The sequence below is a fragment of the Aethalodelphis obliquidens genome, unplaced genomic scaffold, assembly GCF_003676395.1.
Source record: "Aethalodelphis obliquidens isolate GAN/ISIS:26980383/991018 unplaced genomic scaffold, ASM367639v1 scaffold2, whole genome shotgun sequence".
Lineage (NCBI taxonomy): Eukaryota > Metazoa > Chordata > Mammalia > Artiodactyla > Delphinidae > Aethalodelphis > Aethalodelphis obliquidens.
In genome coordinates this window covers 9,103,607-9,125,950 of record NW_020837946.1, presented here as the reverse complement: position 1 = coordinate 9,125,950, position 22,344 = coordinate 9,103,607, and the positions used below count along the sequence as shown (strand labels likewise).

The 22,344-nt window shown below is 41.8% G+C and overlaps 1 protein-coding gene across 5 annotated transcripts in view; it reads right to left on the bottom strand.

Moving 5' to 3' along the window:
- Window positions 1–22,344, bottom strand: part of SLC16A14 (solute carrier family 16 member 14) — a 35,076-nt gene that overhangs the window by 4,633 nt on the left and 8,099 nt on the right. For 4 of the 5 annotated variants that reach the window (XM_027119037.1, XM_027119044.1, XM_027119052.1 and 1 more), the window contains 3 exons: window positions 17,624–17,895; window positions 11,954–12,097; window positions 4,685–5,662 (listed from right to left, as the gene is read on the bottom strand). In XM_027119037.1, the coding sequence (XP_026974838.1) occupies window positions 4,685–5,662; window positions 11,954–12,097; window positions 17,624–17,882 (1,381 nt within the window). In that variant the 5' untranslated portion in view covers window positions 17,883–17,895. Of the gene's footprint in view, window positions 1–4,684; window positions 5,663–11,953; window positions 12,098–17,623; window positions 17,896–22,121; window positions 22,170–22,344 lie in introns of all 5 variants that reach the window. The other variant, XM_027119062.1, reaches the window with a different exon arrangement.

The window sequence follows — 22,344 nt, the reverse complement described above, 5'->3', positions numbered from 1 at the left end:
CAATTTCTAAAAAATCAATACATATAAATGAGGTTCTCATACCCCACTCATCCCATATGAAAGCTGATCTTGTCAGTTTAACAGTTAAATCCTCCCTTTTCGTATGATCAAGTGATTGAGAGTAGGAAATGATGTCTCTAAATAACCAACAGCTGAAACAAGTTGATTTCCCATCACTGCCTAACACGGACTCAGGACAAAATCCTCATTGGAGAATTAATTTGTACTTAGTTCAGACTATTTATGTACTTTTTGGTTACAAGTGTTTGAGTACAAGCTCCAGGGCTCTGTGATATGGCCCCTGTCCACCTCTCTTGCTGCCCAGAGCTTAACCACAAGCACAAGCCATTCTGAATATTCTGGAGTCTCAAACATATTTGTCTTGACACCTTGTCTGTACATGTACTATTCCCCCTTCTGGGGGGACAGTAATAAACCCATCACCCTTAGAACACCCTACCATCTCCTTCCCCCCGCTCCATCCTCCCTCTTGTCTCCGCAGACTACAGAAAATGTGTGCTAAGTGTGTTACACATTGATACAGCCTTATGTTGAATTAATTATATTTTAAGATCTTGCATCTTTCCCCTAAAAGTATAAACTTTTGTAAAAGCATCTTCACACACCCCATTCTTTTAAAGTAACTCACAAGTCAATTTCTCAAAAAGTGCACTCAACTTTACCAAACAAGTTTGGTACAAATTGGAGTAGTCCTAAATTTTATGTTAAATTAATCCCATAGGTTTTCCCAATCTACCTTTATCTGAAACGATTCCAGATCCTGCCATCTCCACTAGTCTGAACTCAACCCAGTCCCAAGTCAGATGCAAAGCAGGTCAGGAGACAGTACTTTACCATGTGCTTTGGCCCAACACATGGGGACGATAACTCTTTAGAAACAAGATGTTTCAGACAAGATGCCCGCCTCATTCATCCTTCACCATCTCTCCCTGTAGGTCTGAACTCATCAGTCCCTTGGTTTGGAGCTTGGATCCTTGGCAGTCCTGATCCAACCATCCACTGAAATCAACAGCTTCAAAGTAAAATCTGGTTCCCTATTAAACTGCATTTCCTTTTCATTTGAGTCTGTCAAATGAGGAGTGACTGCTATTTTTCTTACTTATTAAATAAGTGTTCCCAGCTCTTGATGAAAAAACATTACAAATTATTGTTAGGGTGTTATGCTTTATGCAAATACTGGAGATACGTGTAGGTTCTTGGTCAGTCAAATCTGGTGGCTGAGTTTTGCTATACTTTACCCTGGAAACATCTAGAAAGGTACTATTATTATATCTTTAAAAGTGATGAACTGAATGCCCAGTAACATTATAAATGAATTACATCATGAAGTTCAGGTTGCTGAGTGACATGGTTGAAATGTCTGTTCAATATCTTTGACTGCACGTTCTTCTCCTAAATGGAAATGTGTGATTGTCTAACATGCTACTAAATTGTACCAGACTTTTTAGTGCCAGTAGGAACTGCTTTGAAAAATGGAAAACACATTCATTTCTAAACTCATTAAAAATGAAAAAGCTAATGTGAACAGTAATTTTCCTTCTAGCACATCAAGGTAAGTAATAATTTCTAGTCAACCTGGAATTTCTAGCAAGAATTTAATGTGGTTATTTAGTCACTCCTATTGCCAGGCACTTCGGCACTATCACGCATAAAGGCTGGCCTTGCATCTCTTGCAATATTGGCTCCTTGGCCTGGAAAGTCAATGAATTAAACACAATACAGTTAGCTAATCATGTTGTTCAGCACTCCTCAGTGCATGAATTCAGTGGAAGGAGAAGAAACAAACAAAAAGAAGGAGAGGTCCCTTTAGGTTGCTGGCCTGGAGATGTACATCAGAACATTGATTTTAGAGTCCCCATGGCAGCATTTGACACATATTCATGTCAGGTTTGTAATACAATGGTTTCTACCATCTATGGTGTATCAAATTCAGCTACAGACTCCACTTCTAGGGAGGAACGTTGAAGCAAGCAGAGATCACACCTGGTGACTGAGGGTTGGGTGTAACTCCATGTCTTCTAGTTATAATTCCTTTCTCTTCCGCTCAAGAAAGTGCACTAGAGTCCAAGTGTGTCAAAAGGAAATGACCATAGGGATGGGATAAGGAAACCATGCTGGCAAGCCTTGGTGCTTTAATTAACATTGATCATGAATTACTTCGGCTGCACCTCACGGCTGTGTTGTGATACTGCTATTGCAATCTGATGGATAGTGTAAAATAATCGCAGACTGACCATTAGAAGCAGAAAGTACCCCTTGGATCCTGCAAAGAAACATCAACGGCAGATTCTATTTCCACATACAATATACCTGAAGGACTTCCAACAAGAGGGTGGATGAGCCACTGATAATGTCCCCATCCCCTTAATGGATATTTAACTCCTTTGGAAGTTACCATTGGTTGACTGATCCAACCCCCCAATCGCAGTTCTTTTCTCCTTTCCTTCCTCTAGTACAGAGGCTGGAAAGTAAAATTCTCCAATTCTCAGTTCCCCTTGAAGTTTGGACTAGCTGCGTGACACAGTTCTGGCCAATCAGATATAAGTGGAAGTCTTCTGGGACTGAGTCTTTTGTTCCTTCCTCTTTCTTGTTATAAATGAGGATGTAGTGGCTGGAGCTACTGCAGGCACTGTGTGACCATGAGGCCACTAGCATGAGGAAAAGGCCAAGAGGATCTTGAGACACTGCCCCAATATCATCTAGTCTCTGAATTCTAGATTTCTGGTTATGTGACACAAATCTCTGTTTAAGCTACCATTGTCAGGGTGTTCTCTTATAACCAAATGCATCCCTAACTGATAGAGAATTCTATACTATGAGATCACTGAGCAGTACTGACTCTTCCACTGCCAATATAATAGTCTGCTGCACTGCTGTAGATATTCACTGGCACCTAGAAATGCTGGCCTGCATCTCTGTATAGGAGCAGCTTGATCCAGGAGGGGCCCCATATGTAGCCTTTGGGTTCCTAAAGCAATCCTTGGGCCTTAAACCTTTTGTCAGCCAGCTGCCAGTGTTGTCAGCTGAATAGGTAAAAATCTATTATTTCTTGAGCTTCAGTCCTGAGGGGGACTTAAAAATGGTTGTCTTGGCATAAGCCCTCTGCCAGCGTAGTTCTAGGACAGGTGACTGTAGGCTCTGTAGACAGACTGGGAAGCAAGGGGTGGGGAGGGCTTTGTCCTGCACCTATGAGGTTCCCCCATCCACTGGGAAGAAGTATTTCTGCAGAGGATATGAGGATAAAGGGCCTGGAGCAGCCAGATAGGCAGAGGATGGGGCACCTGAATAGGTGAGATTCTACCAGGTTAGCTTAAAACCCTGCACAGAACTTCTGGCAGCTCTGACAACTGTCACCAGTCCTGCCTGGCCTGGCTGCCCTAAGAGCCACCTCCACAGAGCACCTTTGTTTTGACATTTGGCCCCAGTTCCTGCCATACTTTGTGGGCTCCTGCCTCCAATCCCTGGACAGTGGGTAGACTTTGTCACCTTTGCCCAGTACCTGGCCTCTTGGGGACTGGGTCTACCTACCACAAAGCTTAAAACCTGCCCAGAATGACAGGCTCAGAGAGTTACCTGGCCCAGACACAGGACTCCTTGGTGGTGCCTACGGCTTCTGGTATGCCCGATGCAAGAAGCAAAATCTCCATTGAACTGAGGTGAATACAGGTGAGAGATCTCACCCTAGACGTGGCTAACTGGTGGCCTCTGGGCCAGAGGTAGGCAGAATGTCCCAACTCTCCCCAGATGCCCACTTCCTAATCCCTGGGAACTGTAAATGTTCCCTTATGTGGCAAAAGGGACTTTGCAGATGTGATTAAGTTAAGGACCTTGAGATGGGGGTTATCCTGGATTATCCGGTGGACCCAATGTCACCAGCATCTTAAAAGTGAAAGGAGAAGGCAGGAGAGTCAGAATTAGAGAGATGAGAAGATGCTATGATATTGGCTTAGAGGATGCAGGAAGGGGCCGGGAGCCCAAAAGCAGGAAGCCTCCAGAAACTGCACAAGACGAGGAAATGGATTCGCCCTGAGAGCCTCCAGAAGGAACGCAGTCCCACCAACACCTTGATTGTGGCCCATTGTGATGCACTTAAGCCTTCTGACCTCTAGAAGTGTAAAATAATACATCTGTATTGTTTTAGGCTACTAGGTTTGTAGCAATTTATTACAGCACCAGTAGGAAACGACTACAGGGCTACATCCACAGAAGTGCTCTGCTGGACCTACACACAGTGTTTTGAACATTTGGAGACGTTACCTAAGAGTGCAGAGTCCTAGCTTCTCTTGGACAGTGGGGGGAGGGGCTAACCATAGAAGAGCTAGTAATGATTTTCTGTATTTCTTGGTGATGGAAATCAGCTGGAGCAGGGTGGAGGCTGTCTCTTTCGGACGGGGCAGGGGCTCTGCACTATTCCACCGTGCGCTTTACCAGCCTAGCCGTTGATCTCACAGGTTAGGGATCAAAAGTTCATCTACATTCTATATGAAAGAATGACCTTTAACTTGCTAAAATTTATAACAGAAATTGGGGGCAGGAATGGGAAAAAAAAAAGGACCATGTACACAAATGGAAACTTCCTTCTTATTCATCCTGGACTTTTAACACAAATGAGAACACGACTTTCTACATGCACTCTAAGGTTTTAAAGCCTTGAATGGTTTACCTGCAAAAGGTGGTCCCAGCAACGCAGAGATGCCGTTAGCACAGATGATGATGCCGTACGCGTTGGCTAAGTGCTCAATCCCCACCAAGTCTTCAGTCACCACCGGCATCAGGGAGAAATAACCGCTGGAAAACCCTATCAGTGCACAGATGACTGCCAGGCCAGCGTACGTGTGCATCAAGGGCAGAATAAAAATGCTGAGGACTAGGGTGAAGTTGGTCATCAGGAAGACATTCCAAACGCTGATGCAAGGCAAGTCGGCCACAACGCCGAGGATCACTTTTCCGAAGATATGAACTATTGCTATGATCGAAGTCAGAGGGAAAACATCGTTTTGCTCTGATAAATTATACAAATTGACTATTTCTGGGAGGTGAATGAAAGGGATGACAAAGCTGCTGTATGCAAACAGAGCCCAGAAAATAAAGGCAACAAACATCCGATTAGTAAAGAGCGAGGCTGTCCCAAAATAGCCCAAGTACCAATCCCGGAAGCCCTTCCTGACCCTCATGGTCAGCCGGCTCACGGTCTTCAGAACCCGAAAGGCGCACATGTCCTTTCTGTGTGCAGCCTTCTCGTGGCACGCCTGGGCTGGCATGTCCCCGAGGGAGTCCTCGGTGCCGGGGCCGCCCCCCTTCTCTTCCGCTCCACCCAGCTGTCCACTGGACCGAACAGATTCGGTGGAGTGAGCCGGGAGGACGTGTGGCTCTTTCCCTTCTGGGTCGTCTCCATCCGTCCCAGGAGAGAGGGGCCTCATGAGCGCCCCGCAAACACACAGGTTCAGGGACACCGCGCCTTGGATGAACATGGCATTCCGCCATCCGTACTCTGCGCACAGGTACTTGAGCAAAACCGTCATGAGGAATGTGCCAAACCCGGTCCCGGTGGTGCTGAGGCCCTGGGCGAGCGCGCGCCTCTTCTGGAAGTACCTGCCCACCATGACCACGGCCGGCAAGTAGGCCATCCCGCTGCCAAAGCCTGCGCACCCGAGAGGGAAGAAAAGGCACACGGCACAGCGTAAATGGCCACAGCCCGAATCTGCAGCCTTTAAAGAGCATCTGCATTTCATTATGTTAGTTTCTATAACTTTTCTTTCAAACAAAGATATAATCATGATTGTAAAAAAGGAGCTCGAGGGGTAAGTACCAATATTCACTCAAAGAAGCCCACTTCTAGTCCATCATTTCCCCCAACAGGCTTTTCAGCATAGGTCACTCCAATAATAATAATAATAATAAACTATTATATTAAATAAATAAATAACAAATATATATAAAAGAATTAAATACATAAAATAAGTCTGCATTCTCACATCAGAATATAAGCTCCACCAGGGCAGGACTGTGTCTGTATTACCGCCCCTGGTATGCCGGGCACTGCTCAGAAAATGCAGTGTGTGCTTAGTGATTTGTTGAAAGAATGAATGGATTCTGAGGGCTCTGCTGCTAATTGCACTTAATACACAGGAACGTACTCATGTACAAGGGGATGAAGAGTGACTCCAGGCAATTTACAGAAGCCTCAGGAATGGGCCAATGTGTTCCCAAATGAATTAGAAGAATAAAAGGAATTAAAATGTACCTATAAGGATACGTAGCTACTAGATGTCAAAATCACCTAATACGCATTTGCATCTCTGGTTTTTAATTGTATCTTTCTTAGAAAATAGGAACGGTTTGTGATTTACGGGCACAGAATTAAAATGCTGGTGGGGAAGATTGTGTCTATTGGGGGCAGGGTGTACTGGGAGGGCTTTGTGCTTTCTGCCCAATTTTGCTGAACCTAAAACTGCTCTATAAATGAAGCCTATTTAAATTTAAAAATAAAATAAATATGAAATAAAATAAAATGCTAGCCAAGAGGTTGAGGGTTGTGTTCTTAACTTCTAGGTACACACAGAGGGAAACCGTAAGCCCCGCTTCAGGTGGTCATGGGGCCACACACGGTTCTAATGCTCACAACCTCCTGACATTAGGATAGCAGCTTGATAGGAGAAAAGAGACTTGGACCAATAGCACTCCCCAAAGCCGAGAAGCTTCCCTAGTTTCGCATCATTTAATAGTTTCAGAATTACTTGAATCTGGAAGGAGAGCAGAGCGGTCATACATGCAAACATAATGACAATTACCACTAAATGAGTGGTGAGGATGTGCCAGTTGCTTTTCAGGCTTTATCTGATTTACTTTTCACAATAATCCAAAAGCTACCTGTGGTTATACCCATGTTATAAAAGGGGGCATTGAACCTCACGGAGATTCAGACATTTTCACCAGACCCTGCAGCAGGTAACTGGAGAATCCGGGTTGGAATTCAGACCCAGCTGCAGAAGTCTGGTCCCTTTCCACTGCCTGCACGGCCTCTCATCCTAAACTGCTCATCTGCCCGGCTGCCAGCACATTGCTGCAGAAGGATTTTGCTTCAGTTTCTAAAATAAGCTCCAAGAAGCAACCTGCCTCCTTTATTTACCTTAGAGCAGTGATAATCTACAGCAACTGTCAGGGGCCAGTGATCCTCAACCAACTGCTCCTCGGATGGACACCCTTGTTTTAAGAACAATTAAGCCAGCTTCTAAGTAATTCCCAGCGAAAGCAGGGGCGGGTCCCCAAGCCAACTGCCAAGCCTCAGCGAGGGCAGCAACATAGCAATCATTTGCGTGACGGGGTAGAGGAGGATGAAGAAAACGGCTACCCTTAATTTTGAACCAAACTCTGAATTAACTTCTATGGGTTTGAAGTCCGCAAAAGGCAGAAATCTCTAATTTCCTAATATTTAGAAATGAAGCCCAATGGCTTCTTTTTTTTTTTTTTTTTTTTTTTTTTTTTTTTGTGGTACGCGGGCCTCTCACTGTTGTGGCCTCTCCCGTTGCGGAGCACAGGCTCCGGACGCGCAGGCTCAGCGGCCATGGCTCACGGGCCCAGCCGCTCCGCGGCATGTGGGATCTTCCCGGACCGGGGCACGAACCCGTGTCCCCTGCATCGGCAGGCGGACTCTCAACCACTGTGCCACCAGGGAAGCCCATGACCATCCTACTTTAAAATGCAAGCCTCTCTTGCCCCCCACTTCCATTCCCAATCTCTCTTACCCTACTTTTCTTTTTTCCTATAGTAAGTACTTGACAGTATAATTTACTTTGTATTGTGTGTGTTGTTTATGATCTGACCCTTTCTCCCCTACAACTACCACTATAAGCTCCACGAGGGCAGGGATCTTCTTCTGTTGTGTTTTCCGATACATCTCTTCCAAGTACCTAGGACTGTGCCTGGCACATAACAAAGGAATGGAATGAATAAAAGAAAGTTCTCTGGGAAAGTGAAGTGATCATATTTTGAAATAATAGCCACCTTTCTCATACCGGTTAAATTGATACTTCCACAGTTAAGGTACAAAATACTCAGCTGAAAAATTAGTGTATCAGTGGTTATTTTGAAAAAATAATTATTTGTTAAAGAACCAAGAAATTCTTTGCTATTAACTATTGTGGCACAGTATTATTGTCCTTATGACTGTACTGGGGAGATGTGTAGTAGAAAGAACCTAGCTGGCCTTGGGTTTAAATCCTGGCTCCACTCCCCATAAGTAACCATGTGACCTTGACCAAGTCAGTTAAACATGCAGCTCATTGGTGTTGTGTTCCTGATGTATAAGTAAGTGCAATACACCTATGTGATAGCACACTGTCAATTAATGTTACCCTCTTACCACTTATAATGGGCTATTGGTTAATGAAACAGTTTGAATCAGATTCAGAGTAAGCTTTTAAAAACCAGGTGGTTTAACGAACTCCCACATACCCATCACCCAGCTTCAATTGTTATCAACTCCTGGCAATTCTTGCCTCAGTCCCGTCTCTACCCCAACACACACACACACACACACACACACACACACACACACACACACACACACTCCTTCCTCCATATTATTTCGAAACAAATCCCAAATATATCATTTCTTGTGCAAATATTTTAGTATAAATCTCTAAATAGAAGAATTCTTTAAACTGCATAATCATATCAGTATCTTATCTGAAAAAAATGAATAATTCTTTGATATCACAAAATATCCAAAGGTGTTCAAATTTCCAATTCTCTCATAAATGACCGTATTTTTAAAAAGTTTGTTTAAATCAGGATCCAAGTAAGGCCCACACATTGCTATTTGTTGATACATATTTTAAGTCTTAATTTCTCTTTTTTTTTCTCTCGCAATTTACTTGTTGAGGAAACTGGATCATTTGTCTGTTAAATTTGTCCATTCTGCATTTTGCTGATGGTACAAAAGTTTACTTTTTAAAATTTGATTTGTCCCTGACAACAACCAGCAACCTAAATTTACTGTGGTTACGGATGTCTAAACAGCAGCGGAATGAAATAACTAATAGGAACTGAATTGAGGGGCAAAGCATAAGAGTAGGACCAATTATAACTTCGTTTTAATAATAAACACTCCCATGTGTGAGAAGAAAAATCCGTTCCTAATGCTACAAGCATCTACTACCCTCTCCATGTCCTTAACAGCATCTCCCCTTCCTAATGTGACTCTGTGATTCGTAATCAGCACAGTTATTCTATGAGCATATGGAACAGGCCTTGGGGATACTGAGGCTCAAGCCCAGTGGTCAAGTAGGATCCTGGGACAATTCTTAACCACACTCAGGTTTAGAGGCCGGGCCTGTACCCAGATAAGCCAGGCAGAAGGCGGCCCAGAGGGAGAGAGAAGATCCTGTGGTTCTGAGTAAAAAGCATGCACAGCAGGGAAAAGCTGTCTCCGGAAGCCAAGTTTAAGAGAATGGATCTCTTAAATGGCAAAGCTGAAGAAATTTGTCCAGATTCTCCTGGCTAAGTAAGATCGCTCAAACAGATATTAGTTTTCTGCTTAATAGGAGGACATCCATGCAATTTTAATTGCCTAGATGGTAAAAAACAAATACAAACAAATCTGCCTCAAATGCTTTTTGTAATGAAGAAAGATGTCAACAAAGTCTCTTACACACATACATTATTGTACAGTGATATACATATATATATCAATCAGTTGCTTTTTAAAAATTTTTGTTTTTTATTTAAAAATCTCTTTAATTTATTTTTTTGTTGTTTCAGTCACTTGCTTTTTGCAGATCTTTGCTTCTAACTTTCTTTCTTTTATACTAAATAGGGGTCAATCAGCTTCACCATGCCTCACTACCAACAGCCCAACGGTATATAAGCTAACTGATTTAGCTGGATTTTCCACTTAAACATAATTATATATATATATTTGTGGAGGAGGTGAATACACTTATTTTCAGAGACTTTCTTTGGGTGTTTCCTGTATTAAAAAGAGGGAGCAATAAAGTGTCTCAAGAAACACTTTCCTTTCACTGGCCTCCTGATTTTTTTTCCGAATTCCTTGTATCTCTAAATATTTGTTGATTAAATAAGTGAATGAATAAACAAATGAATGAATATGGAGATCATATTATTTGAGAACCAATAAGCAACTAACTGCAAGAAATAAAATTCCATTTAAACAAAGAGTCTAACCATAGACATCTCTAGATGATGGGAATAAATTTCAAGTCCCAGTTATGGGGACCAAGTCATAATCCATGTAACCAAACACCACGGATCAAGTTCCTAGGGGCTCCCACATGTCTGCCCAGAGACCCCAGTGTGGCTCCTTAGTCCCAGGGGAAGGAGTTTATTTCCTCACCTATAATATAAAAACCCCCGTGCCAGCTCTATTCATTGGACTGTTATGGGGCAAAGTTTCTAAAATGCCTCAGGGAAAACATCTTGAGTTGTTCTTTAAGAGCTGTTATCAAGTCCTTCAGATCAATGGTTTCCAAACTCAGCTTCACAGGATACAGAAGTGCTTTAGGTGTATATGTGGATAGATGTACATTACAGAGAACCAACTTGTCAACTTATATGGACAGTGAGTTTTTATGTTCACTGTCTCCTGCTACCATAAAAGCATATACTTAAGCTTATAATATAATAAACATGTTACACACAATAACAATTATATATTAGCCAACGTTTGCTCAAGACTTTATTATGTGCCAAGCATTGTGCTAAGTGCTTCATACAGATGATCTCATGTAATCATTTCAACCACCCTGTAAACCAAGCACTCAATCATCCCATTTTGCAGATAAGGAGACTGAGGCATAAGTAAGTTAAGTAACTTTCCCAAAGTCACACAGATAGCAAGTGGAAGAAAAAGAGCAAGAATTCCAAACTCTAACTTTGAACTCATGCAAACACTGCCATCAGTGTGCCACTTATTAGGATTATAGCTCTGTACTCAGAAACGTCAGGCTGGCTCTGGTTCACTGAAATACAATTGTATGAGTAACAAACTACTTACCTGTGTGCATTCTGCTACCTGTTGATAAAGGAAATTATGGCCGGGAATACATTTTGCAGAACAGATATGCAAACTGTGCTGCCTGGCAGCCAATTTTTATATATCTCCTGGGGACTGACACTTTGCTCTGGATTTGATTCTTAGAGTCTCTACATCTATGTGGGTTTTGCTGCTATTCCATTAATTTGAACAGGGGTGAAGGAGAAAATGATTTTTCTCTGATTCACGCTGGATTCTGCAGTTATCAAATGAGAGAATGTTATTAATATGTCCGTTTTGTTACAAGAGAAGGGACTAGCACTTAGAACCAGGTATAGAAAATTTAATTAAAATCTATTAGGAAGGCCAAGTACAGCTGTTAGGCCGTTTCCTCACGCTTAAGGCATATTTTCTTTTTTTCTTTTTTTTTGCGGTACGCGGGCCTTTCACTGTTGTGGCCTCTCCCGTTGCGGAGCACAGGCTCCGGACGCGCGGGCTCAGCGGCCATGGCTCACGGGCCCAGCCGCTCTGCAGCACGTGGGGTCTTTCTGGACCGGGGCACGAACCCGCGTCCCCTGCATTGGCAGGCGGATTCCCACCACTGCGCCACCAGGGAAGTCCCTTTAAGGCATATTTAATATCTTATATTAAAAAGTATTTCCTGGAGGATAGGATATGGTTGGGTTGGGGTGGAGGAGACAAAGGGACAAAATATTTAATGGGTCTCTTTTCTCTACAGTGAAATTCATTGCCAAAATGCCCAATAGAAACATATAAAGTCAAGTTTAAGGGAATTCCCTGGTGGTCCAGTGGTTAGGGGTCCACGCTCCCGCTGCAGCGGGCATAGGTTCGATCCTTGGTCGGGGAACTAAGATCCCGCGTGGTGTGGCCAAAAATATAAATAACTAAAGGCAAGTTTAAGAAAATTACTACGCTTACCGGCTGCCACTCCGAAGGTAATGAAGAGATAATGCACGTTTGCAGCGTAGGCACTCAACACCCAGCCCAGCGAGTTCAGCAGCCCTCCGATGATGGCGGTCTGGCGGCACCCACAGGTGTTAATGAACAAGCCAATGAAAGGTCCTGTCACAGAACATTGAAAAAAGAATGACTAAAATGACTAATGGCATTTTATTTCCCTACTTTCTTAGGGAGTCCTCATATGAAGACAAAGAACACAATATTACTAGAGCTCTCAAGTAAAACAAACCAAAACCACACCCCTGCTTTATGTGCAGAAAGCTTTTGGCGTGCAAAGATAGGTTTCAGTAACTTCACTGGAGAGCACAAGGTTCTAGATTTTCAAGGAAGACAGACCTGAAATAAACAGACCAGTTGATTTCATTCTCTTGTCTACAGCAGAGGTCCTAAATTAGTGGTCTAGGTGCTCCATCCAGCCTGTAGGTGCATTTTGTTTATCCAGAACAAAGTTTAAAAACGTTTTGAATCAGTTGCCAACATTTAAAAATCAAGATTATTCACAAAAATCCAGCGGCCACACAGAATACCTTCCCACACAGTCTGGAGCAGCTGGACCCGTGCAGCAGCTGGTCCTGTTTTGCTGTGGCACGCCCTCTCTAGTTTGCTGCAGTCTCCACCCTTCCCTGCAGCCTCGTATTTGACATCCTGCCCTCATTTACGTTACTTGTTTGGCCTCTGTATACATTTTAGTTTTTTACTGTAGATCTAAAGGGAGTACAGAAAGGGGGGCTCTCAGGACCTCCATGCTTCAAGAAAGGAACCTATAGCCTGTTTTCATGAGGATATCCAGATGCAAACCAAGCTGGAAAGAACTCCATTGCTTCATACATACTTCAGCCTCTGCTGACTCTCAGTCCCTGACTGGACCCATCAGGCTATGCATTTATGACACTGTGTGGACATTCAGGTCTACCCCTGGTTGTACAATATTTGCCAATACTCACAGCAATGCAGTATATGATACACTTTCTCATTGCCTACTTTATATGACGCTCTTGTTTTTGTCAACCTCTTTGTTTCCTTCCTGATTTTGTGGCAGCTTCTGATGTCATTGAAGCTTAATGCTTGCCTTCGGGTCAGTGATTCCTTATCCAAATAGCAATCCGTATTTTAGTAATACAGTTCAAGGCTGTACTCAGCATTGCATTTTAAACATCATCTTATTTTTTGATCATTATTACTTTATATAGTTATCAAACCCTATGTTCAGGTGGGACTATTTCAGGTTAAAAACTTGTTGAAGTCTAAGGAGCCTCCTCTTGTAGTTCAAACTGAAATAAAACTGTCCTTTACAATTCTAACAATATTCATGTACATAGTTGGGTACAGTCTGCTAATAAATTTTTTTTTTTTTGTCTAGTGATTTTGAGAGGATCCAATCCTGAAAACTAAGAAGATAAAGACTTGCTAATTTAATTAACCCTGCTGTATTACAGAAAATAATTCAGTAGATAAACCTCTTAGAATAGACTTAATACAGTAAACATCTTATACAAATATACTGTATTATGTATATTATAAAATAAGCACATGATATAAACAATATATAAGCTAAGCACATGGATATAAACATCTGAGGAAATTACTGGGGGGAACTGAAATTCAGAAACCATAAGTTGAAGAGTGTCTTTTATTTCTCTATAAATATTTTTATTTTCCTAAACCCACGGTCACTTCACCACTTCAAATCTCAGATGAGTGGGTTAAAAAAAGAGAAAAATGCATAATTCATTGGTTTGCTGTTAATAGGTCTTTTAAGATATGAAGGGTCAATGCATGACAGTTCAGTGGAATGATATTTCCCACATTACAGAAAGGACCCAGAAGCAAGTTTTTCTGTGATGCTGCATGATTATGAAACACTGCATTAAGAAGCATTTGGGGGAACAAAGGGGGAAAATTCCCAAATAAGTGCAGATATTCGTATCTGGAGGAATTCTATATATCAAAAAGAAAGTACTGCTTGCTTTACTGAGAAGAACATTAAGATGATGACGGTGTCTGGCTTTTAGTTTATTGATTCTGGCACCCTGTGTGCTGCAGCTACAGTCACTTATGATGTGCAGATGGGCAAAGTCAGCCCCAGAAATGCTGTGAGTCCTCCATGGCTACATAATATAGATTTATCAAAAAAAAAAACGAAGTCAGACCCAAAGTTTCGGATCCTTAGTTTCATTTTCTAAGCATTGTTTACTGATGGTCAGTTGGCATCTCCATGATGGAATTGCCATTCAACAAAATGAAAAGAACTCCACACCCAGTCTAAGGAGAGGGGAAGATAAGATTGAGATGCAGTCCTTTGGCTAAGATTCCCACTTTTTTAGAGGAATTCATTGTTTTGGAATGAGATTATACACCTTGTCAGACTTTCTCCTCTTCAGAAGGAATCTGAATCTTGGCCCATTTCCCACATAATAAAGTCTCGCATTGCTGCAGGAACACGCTGAGGAAGTCATGACTTCTTGCCCATCCCAGCATCTCATAGGTTGGAAAAAAGCTCAGGTGAGGAGAGAAACAATCTGAGGTGAGCCTTGGTATACAATCACGGATGAAAGTAGCTAGTTCATCGGATACATGGTCTCTTGGTGTAACCCTTCCCTGCAATAAATCAATGGCTCTCTGCCTTGGCTGACTGTTGGAGTCACTTAGGAGCTTTAAAAAAATCATTAAAGAAAAGCCCTGATGTTAGGGTCCCATCCCGAGAGATTCTGATTTAACGCTCCAGGTGCAGCCCGAGAGGCATGGTTTTTAAAAGCTCCCAGGTGGGTCTAACGTGTAGCCAAGATAGACAACCACTGCTCTAAATCTACTTAGCAGGTAAATGACCTTTTGCAGCCTATAGCTACCCCTAACTACATGGCTTCCACCAAGAATTATTCCAAGAGCTATCACAAAGGCTGCTGTAGATACCGCCAAGGTGACCTTCTGCAGGAACTGGCAAAATCCATGCTAGCAAAGAATGAAACAAGAATGAATTGAATTCCCCATGTGCAAGTCACTGCCCAACAGAGTGCTTTTAACTCTGTAACATAATTCATGGAATTTTTAAATTTGAAAGAGGTAACTCAATGACCTTACAATGATTAGAAAATGAAAACAATTTATATTTATTCACTTCAAACATATTTTCAGTTCTCATTTAACGTCATGGCAGGCAGTGTGGTATAGCGGACACCATTTCAGAGTCCGGTGGACCAGGTTTGAAGCCTGTCCCACACTTACTGGCTACAAGTTAACTTCAGTAAGTTACTTAATGATTCTGAGCGTTGCATGTTCTCCTCTGTGAGATCAAGATGATGGTCTGGCCTACAGGGCTGCTGTAGGATCAAATGAGATCATGTACATCACACGCACTTGGCATGTAGTAAGTGCTAAATAAAGGAGAGCTCCTTTTTGCTTTTCCAACCAAACAACATATCTGCCGCCACCTGTACCAGCAGCTTAGATAATGAATGGCAATTTAGGGTCATGATAAACAGAATAAAAGACGTTTCATTTACATAACTATGAGCCTTGCTGTGCTATAATTTCTGAGCTGCAAGACAAAAGATGTCTATCTGGCAGACACCTTTCCTGAAGAAAGGTTAGTCTACAATCTAAAGTTCCACTGTCTGGAAATCAAGGACTCTCAAACAGAATTCAAAACCCACAGTTACCTCCTAATTAAAGATGACAATCACATTTCATCCCCACTATGAGTTAGGTGTTCTTATGTGGGGGATCATCCTCAGAACCACATCCAATTGTTTCAGCACTGATTTCCATTGCTTATTCCTGTAGAACTTGTGAAACACAAAGTAATACCGAAGACAACCTTCTTAGACGGTTTGGAAAATATTGGGACAAATACCCTGGTCTTTGGCTGAATCTTCTTTTTTGCTGTATGCACACACTTTCTAGATTGAATCTGTGAGTATCTTGTTCTACCCTCTAAACATTTATTTTTAAAAAGGTAAGAAAACTGGATTTTTAGTATTTGGGCTGGCCAAAAAGTTCATTAGCGTTTTTACGGCCAAACCCAAACGAACTTTTTGGTCAACCTATATTTTAGAAGCACAGTTTTCCTTTACTGACTTATTGAGAAGGTAGAATTATATCCAACACAAAACTAGCAAATTCCCTGCACTGAGGTTAACCTACCTGCACTTCTCATATGATAAACAGTCCTGGTTTGAACAAGGCCAAGGCAGGGTTGAGGAGTCAGTTCATTACAGTTATAGGCAAAAGTGATGTATCAACAATTCTCTCTCACACACATAATGATGCCCTTATTTAATTTAAAAACTAGGTCAGTAATAATTCCTTGTGATAAACACATACCCCCTGTACACATCTTGAGAAATAACATTCTGTCCTTGTTTTCTATCATTAGCACTACCACTGTTATTAATGTCGCTGGTATTATCCAAAATAACATTGGCTGAGTACCAGCCAAGATCAACAAATCTCTGAATTGAATTCAAGCAATTAATTACCAATGTGGAAATCACTGACAAGGCACAGACTCTCGTCAAACACACATCTGCCTGTCATCCGCATACTCCCACAATACTAGGAAGAGATTTGAGGCCTATTATGTTTCTAGTATAAAATATATCATGAACCCTTTAAATTAAAAAAAAAATTATACGTAAAAATATGGCTTTTACTTTCAAGTAAAGGAATTGAACAGCTTTATGGTATAGTGGTAATTACCTCGTACGACTGTTGAGAGAATTAAAGTTAAATGAGATGATGTAAGGGAAAACACCTGGTATATAATAGGTGCTTATTAAATAGCAGTTGGCAGTAAAAGCTGTTTAGTTCTCAAACTGAAACACATTAGCCATAGCAACGTATCATATTTATAATAATTTCCTTGTTTAGTATCTCCAACTAGATAAGAATTGCTTTCATAGATTGCTAGGTGGTTAAACTACAAAATACAAGAATGTGTTATTATTCCCTCCTGTTAGCTATATCAGTAACCTTTCTAAAAAGAGTTTAATAGATTTTTCAATAACATAGGATCAATACTTCAAATTTAAAACATTAGAGCTCTGAAATAAGATTATTTACTTTTACTGTGTTTTCTCTAAAATTTTTATCTTTTAAAAATATTCATGTGTTAAACAGATTTGTAATGATAGGTAATGAATTATAACAGTTAAGAAAACAGAGTTAGGGGCAAAAATTCTAATGCTCAATTTTTAAAATACTCCAAATGTTTACCATCCTCGAATAGGAATATCCCACAAAAGGACAAATCTTGTGTGATCCCACTTATATGAGGTATTTAGCACAGTCAAATTCATAGAGACAGAGAATAGAATGGTAGTGGCCAGGGATAGGGGGCTGGGAGGAGAGGTGGCAATGAGGAGTCATTGTTTAATGTGTGCAGGTTTGTTTTGGGAAGATGGGAAAAGTTCTGGAGATGGATGGTGGTGATGAATGTGCGCAATGGCATTGAACTGTACACCTGGTTAAAATGGTAAACTTTACGTTATGTACATTTGACCACAATAAAAACAACAGCAACATCTACTAAAATGTAATAGCTAACGTTTCAACAATATAAAACATTACTTACAGTGAGGAACTGTCATTTTATAATTATTCAGTTTTACAACGGGCCACATGTGAACATACCCACAATCAAGGTGACGCCCATGCTGAGGGAGCTGACCCATGCCGTCAGGCCACGGCTCTGATGGAATTCTTCAAGCCACTCCACGTTGAGGACTCCCAGGGCCATCTGGGAGCCCATGATGAGGATGTGCACAAAGAAAGAGGAAAGGACCATCATCCAAGCCCATCCGCCATCAATGTCTGGGTGGGGTTTAAGTGTCTTCTTATCCTTGGGGTCATCTTCAAAATCATACCCAATGTCTTCATGACTTGTATACATTTTCCAAGATGTTCTGAAATACATATGACAAATAATTTCATTGAACATCAAAACAAAAAAAATCTCCATCTTTCTGGAAAGCTCTACCTACCCATCAGAACCAAAGTGGCCCCACCATCATATTAGGCCTTTAGATTAATCTCGTCCTTATGCAGATTTGGGAACACTCCTCACTTTTTCATAGGACCAAATGCTTTTATGAAACCTATTTCATCTTTACAGTCATCCTATATGTAAGTATTATTATGGCTATTTTAAAGAAATGGAAATAGACTCAGGGAAGTGAAGTACCTTTCCCAAGTTCTCATGGCCAGGAGGTAGTATATATAATAGCTAGACAGGAAGCCAGGAATTGAACCCAGCTCTTCCTGACTCCAAAGCCCATGCCTTGTGTCCCTTATTGAGATGGAAACTGACAGGGTAGCTTGGCCTTGGGGGCGGGTGAGTGGGCGCCTGGCAGAGGCTATGGTTCTCAGTTTTGTGGGTCCAAGTGTTCAATTTGTTCAATAGAGCTACAGTGGGTCAGCCTCAGGGGGACTGACTCATACGAACCCAACTCAGGAGAGATTGGTAAAGGAGAAGGCCAATTTATGATCTTACAATGGGAGATAGAGTCTTCTAAAAATGGTGATATTTATGTCTGATATACAAGACATACTTTCACCCCCTCCATCCACCCCCATTCCCAGCATTTACCTGGGAAGCTAGAAAATTGCTTAGAAAATTGGAAATCAGATTACAGAAATTTGGGTACCACAACGGCATACAGGTTACCAGGGAGCCAGGGGCTAGATCTTGAAGAGCCTTATGTGCCAGATAAGGATTTTGGAGTTTACCCTGTACATGATGAATAGTTGGTGGCTGCATTTGCACAAGGGAGAGATAAGATGGGACCTGTGCTTTGCGTAGATCTATCTCTCAAGTTGTTCAAACAAGAGGAGGGGGTTGGATGGAGCTAGAGGTGAGACGATGCCAGGTCAGGGGAAGTCTCTGGTTTTGTTTTATTTTTTAGGATGAGAATGGAGTGTATGCATAAAAACTGAGGATAAGGAGAGAGAGAATGACTAATCCCAGAGGTGGTGGGACAGGGTTGGTCTTGATCAGGAAGACTGACCCATCCTCTGAGACTAGAGGAAGCAGGGGGTAGATGGAGAAAAGATGGTAAGTAGTGGGATTTTTGATGATGGCCATTCTGATCAGTGTGAGGTGAGATACTTCATTGTAGTTTTGATTCTCATTTCTCTAATTATCAGCAATGTTGAACATCTTTTCATGTGCCTTTTGGCAATCTGAATGCACATATCTGTTTTGAGAGTAAGTTCCTAAGAGTTCAGAACTGCTGGTCCACACCTTGGCTCAGTTTGGGTCTGCAGTGCCTGCGGTGTCACACATCACTGCCTTTAGCAGGACATTCAAGATGGACTGTGACAGCACAGTGATGGTGGAGACGAAGACCAGGACGCCAGCTACTTGACTTTTGTCACTCTATGTGCCCACCTGCAGACTTTAGTTTTGTTTAAAATTTAAAAGAGCAAAACAGAGTGCCAAAACTGCAAGGTGAAAAACTTTGGTTTGGAAAGTGAAATTTGTAGTCGATACATGAATTTGAAAAATGACTTTAAAATGGAAATCTATTCTTTGTTTCAAGTAATTATTTTAAAACAGAGGAGCAAATCAGAAAATAATGATTATTACTGACCATGACATGTGATTATTACTGAAAATCATTTGAGGAAAGTGGTATAAAAAACGGTCCCAAATACACTCGGAACACCTCCAACCATGCGGCTTTTCTCCGCAGTGTTGTGATGTGGACAAAATGACAGAGAAGCAAATTGTGGCCCAAGTGCCCAGCTCTCAGCCTCTTTTAGGGAAGCACACTGTGCCATCTGCGCAGACTCTTTCTGTACACCCCTGAGCTAAGAATTTTTTTTTACCTTTTCAAAGGCTATGTGACCTGCAGAACTTCGTATACTTACTCTCTGACCCTTTATAAGAAAAGTTCGCTAATCCCCAGATTAAGAGTTTGTTGGGAAGAAACGGGTGCGAAGGAACCAAGGATGCCAGTGGAAGAGCAATTTAATGGATCTGTCCTGGGCTCATCTTGACTTTTCATTTCTCTCATACCCGTTATTTTCATCTTTTAAATTATTCTGTCTCTTAAACAGATATCCAGTGCTCAGCCACCACACTTCCTGCCCATGTTGCTGCTCTCTGCTGGGTTCTTCCCTTCACCTCTCCATTACCGAGGATGCTGGGAATGGGAAAATGCTATCGTACCATGTAACTTCCCCACCCGGTCGAGTTATCTTTAGGATTAAGTCCAAACTGCCCTGTCTGCTTCCAGGCTCTCCCCTCGCGTTATCTGCCACTCTGCCAGGTCCCTTCTCCTGTTCCTCAGCTTTGCACTCTGCTCTCCAGCCCCATGGAAGCACCTGCAGCTCCCTGAACCTGGCACAGTCTCTCAAGCTTTTGTGCATGACCTTCTCTTCTTTCGGGAACATACTTCTCTCCTTCTAATCTCCTGGTCCTCTTCTGCTCATCCTTCAAGATTCAACTAAATTCTAATAGTGAAACCTTGAAATAATGAGGAAAAAAAAACCCCTGCAAACATCTCTAATATCCAACATTAGAGTACATGTTAAATCAGTCAATCATGGTATAGCCATGCAATGCAAGTGCACCATCAAAGATAAAACTGTACGGGCTCTTTGAAGACAGAGAAAGAAAGTCACGCTAAGGTTGAATTATACTAGGTGGTCACAAAATGGGGCACATGAAATAATTCCTTTTTGGTTGTTGTTGTTAAAAATATGTATCTGTAGGAAAAAAAGACTGGAGTGAAACTAAAATGTTGATGGAGATTATTCTTGGGACGATTGTCTTCCAAGTAATTTCCTCTTCTTTATCTCTTTGGTAAAAAATTCTAAATAAACGTATATTAACTTTATTATAAGAAAGTCAAGGCCCCTCTCTCTACCTCTTAAACATCATCTGGTTCAGCTACTTGCCTACAGTAGATTAGTGGCAATTCAGAGCCACTTCCCTTGGGAAGTCTAGTCTACATTGGGCTGTAGGCTTGTGTGTGTGTTTCCCACCACCCTCCTCTCCCCCCGTGAGAGGACAGTCTGCCTGGCGATAGAAAGGGATGGGATAGCCCTTGCTCTCCAAAGCTCACAGCCCATAACCGAGCTACCCTGTCAAAAGTTCCAGGAGGATGAAGCTAGAAAGGGTTCCGAAGTGGTGTCTGATGTTGTCTTCCCTTCGCCCCTGGTAGTTGTACACAGAATCCCAAGGAGCCAGAAAGAGGAGAACCAGGCAGCTTGATAAGGGGTGTGACTGGCTTAGATGAATAATAATAACAGTTTTACAATCTGTGTTTAATGAGATAAAACACACAACTTGGCATTTTCCTAAAGCCCACCTACATGTAAGAAAGACTTTGAAATAATAATAATACAAAAGTCATATTTTTTCAACTTATGAGTTGAAATAGTAAGCACTTTGCTAAGCAATGTTAAGAACTTTATATTTTCACTGAATTATTTATCTTATGGGTTAAGAGATGCAGTTGCCATTGAGTTGCTCTTGACATTTCCAGTTTATCTGTTCATAAAGAAATGACGTTAAATGGCGTTTAATGGAAAAGTTTTCTTCAAGAGGCACAACTGTAAAAAACAAAGAAACAAACAAAAAAAAAGAGGCACAACTGTGCCTGTAGAAAATAGTATCAGATGGAGCCTATGGGTGGGTAAAGCAAAATTCCATCAGATCCGCAGGAGGTCCCTGAAGATCTTCCAGGCAATGGGGTTGTCTGCATTTCACACCCAAATCTCTCTAAAAGTCATTCCTGTTTTGACTAATCAGAGTTATCTGACTGTACAGCCAGATTAACTAAAACAAACAAAAGGCAACAGAAGAATAAACGTCTGTTCCCTCACCCCCAAGTCTGCTTTAGCATTTCAGCATTTATGTAATAAGATACAAAATAATCATTTGAGCATTAGGACCCTCCTCTGCACCTGGAGAGAGAGGGAGAATCAGGAAGGGTTTCTGGGCCACTTCTCGCCAGGCTCCAAGTCTTTCTCCACCATACGGTCTTCAAGCTCCCCCATCTTTTCCACACACTGACACACATGCAAAATGACAACACGTGTGGGACACTGGGGGAAGTGGAGCAGTGAGCGTGGGGTTTCTGCTAAGGACTGACGTGTGAAATGTAACCCATTCTGGGCTCACCTAGAATGGAAGCTCTGCACATAACGTTAGGGCCTTGCACTGAAGAAGCTGAAGGAAGGAAATGGGAAGATTATGGAAGATTATGGGATCAACAGTCAACTCCCCATTCTTCCCTAAAGTGAGTTTACTACCGGTGACAGAGAAACCATTCATGGGGGAAATGAAGTAACACACGCAGGCTATGACATGGAGGTCAGCTACGTATTTACCTGGTAACTGGCAG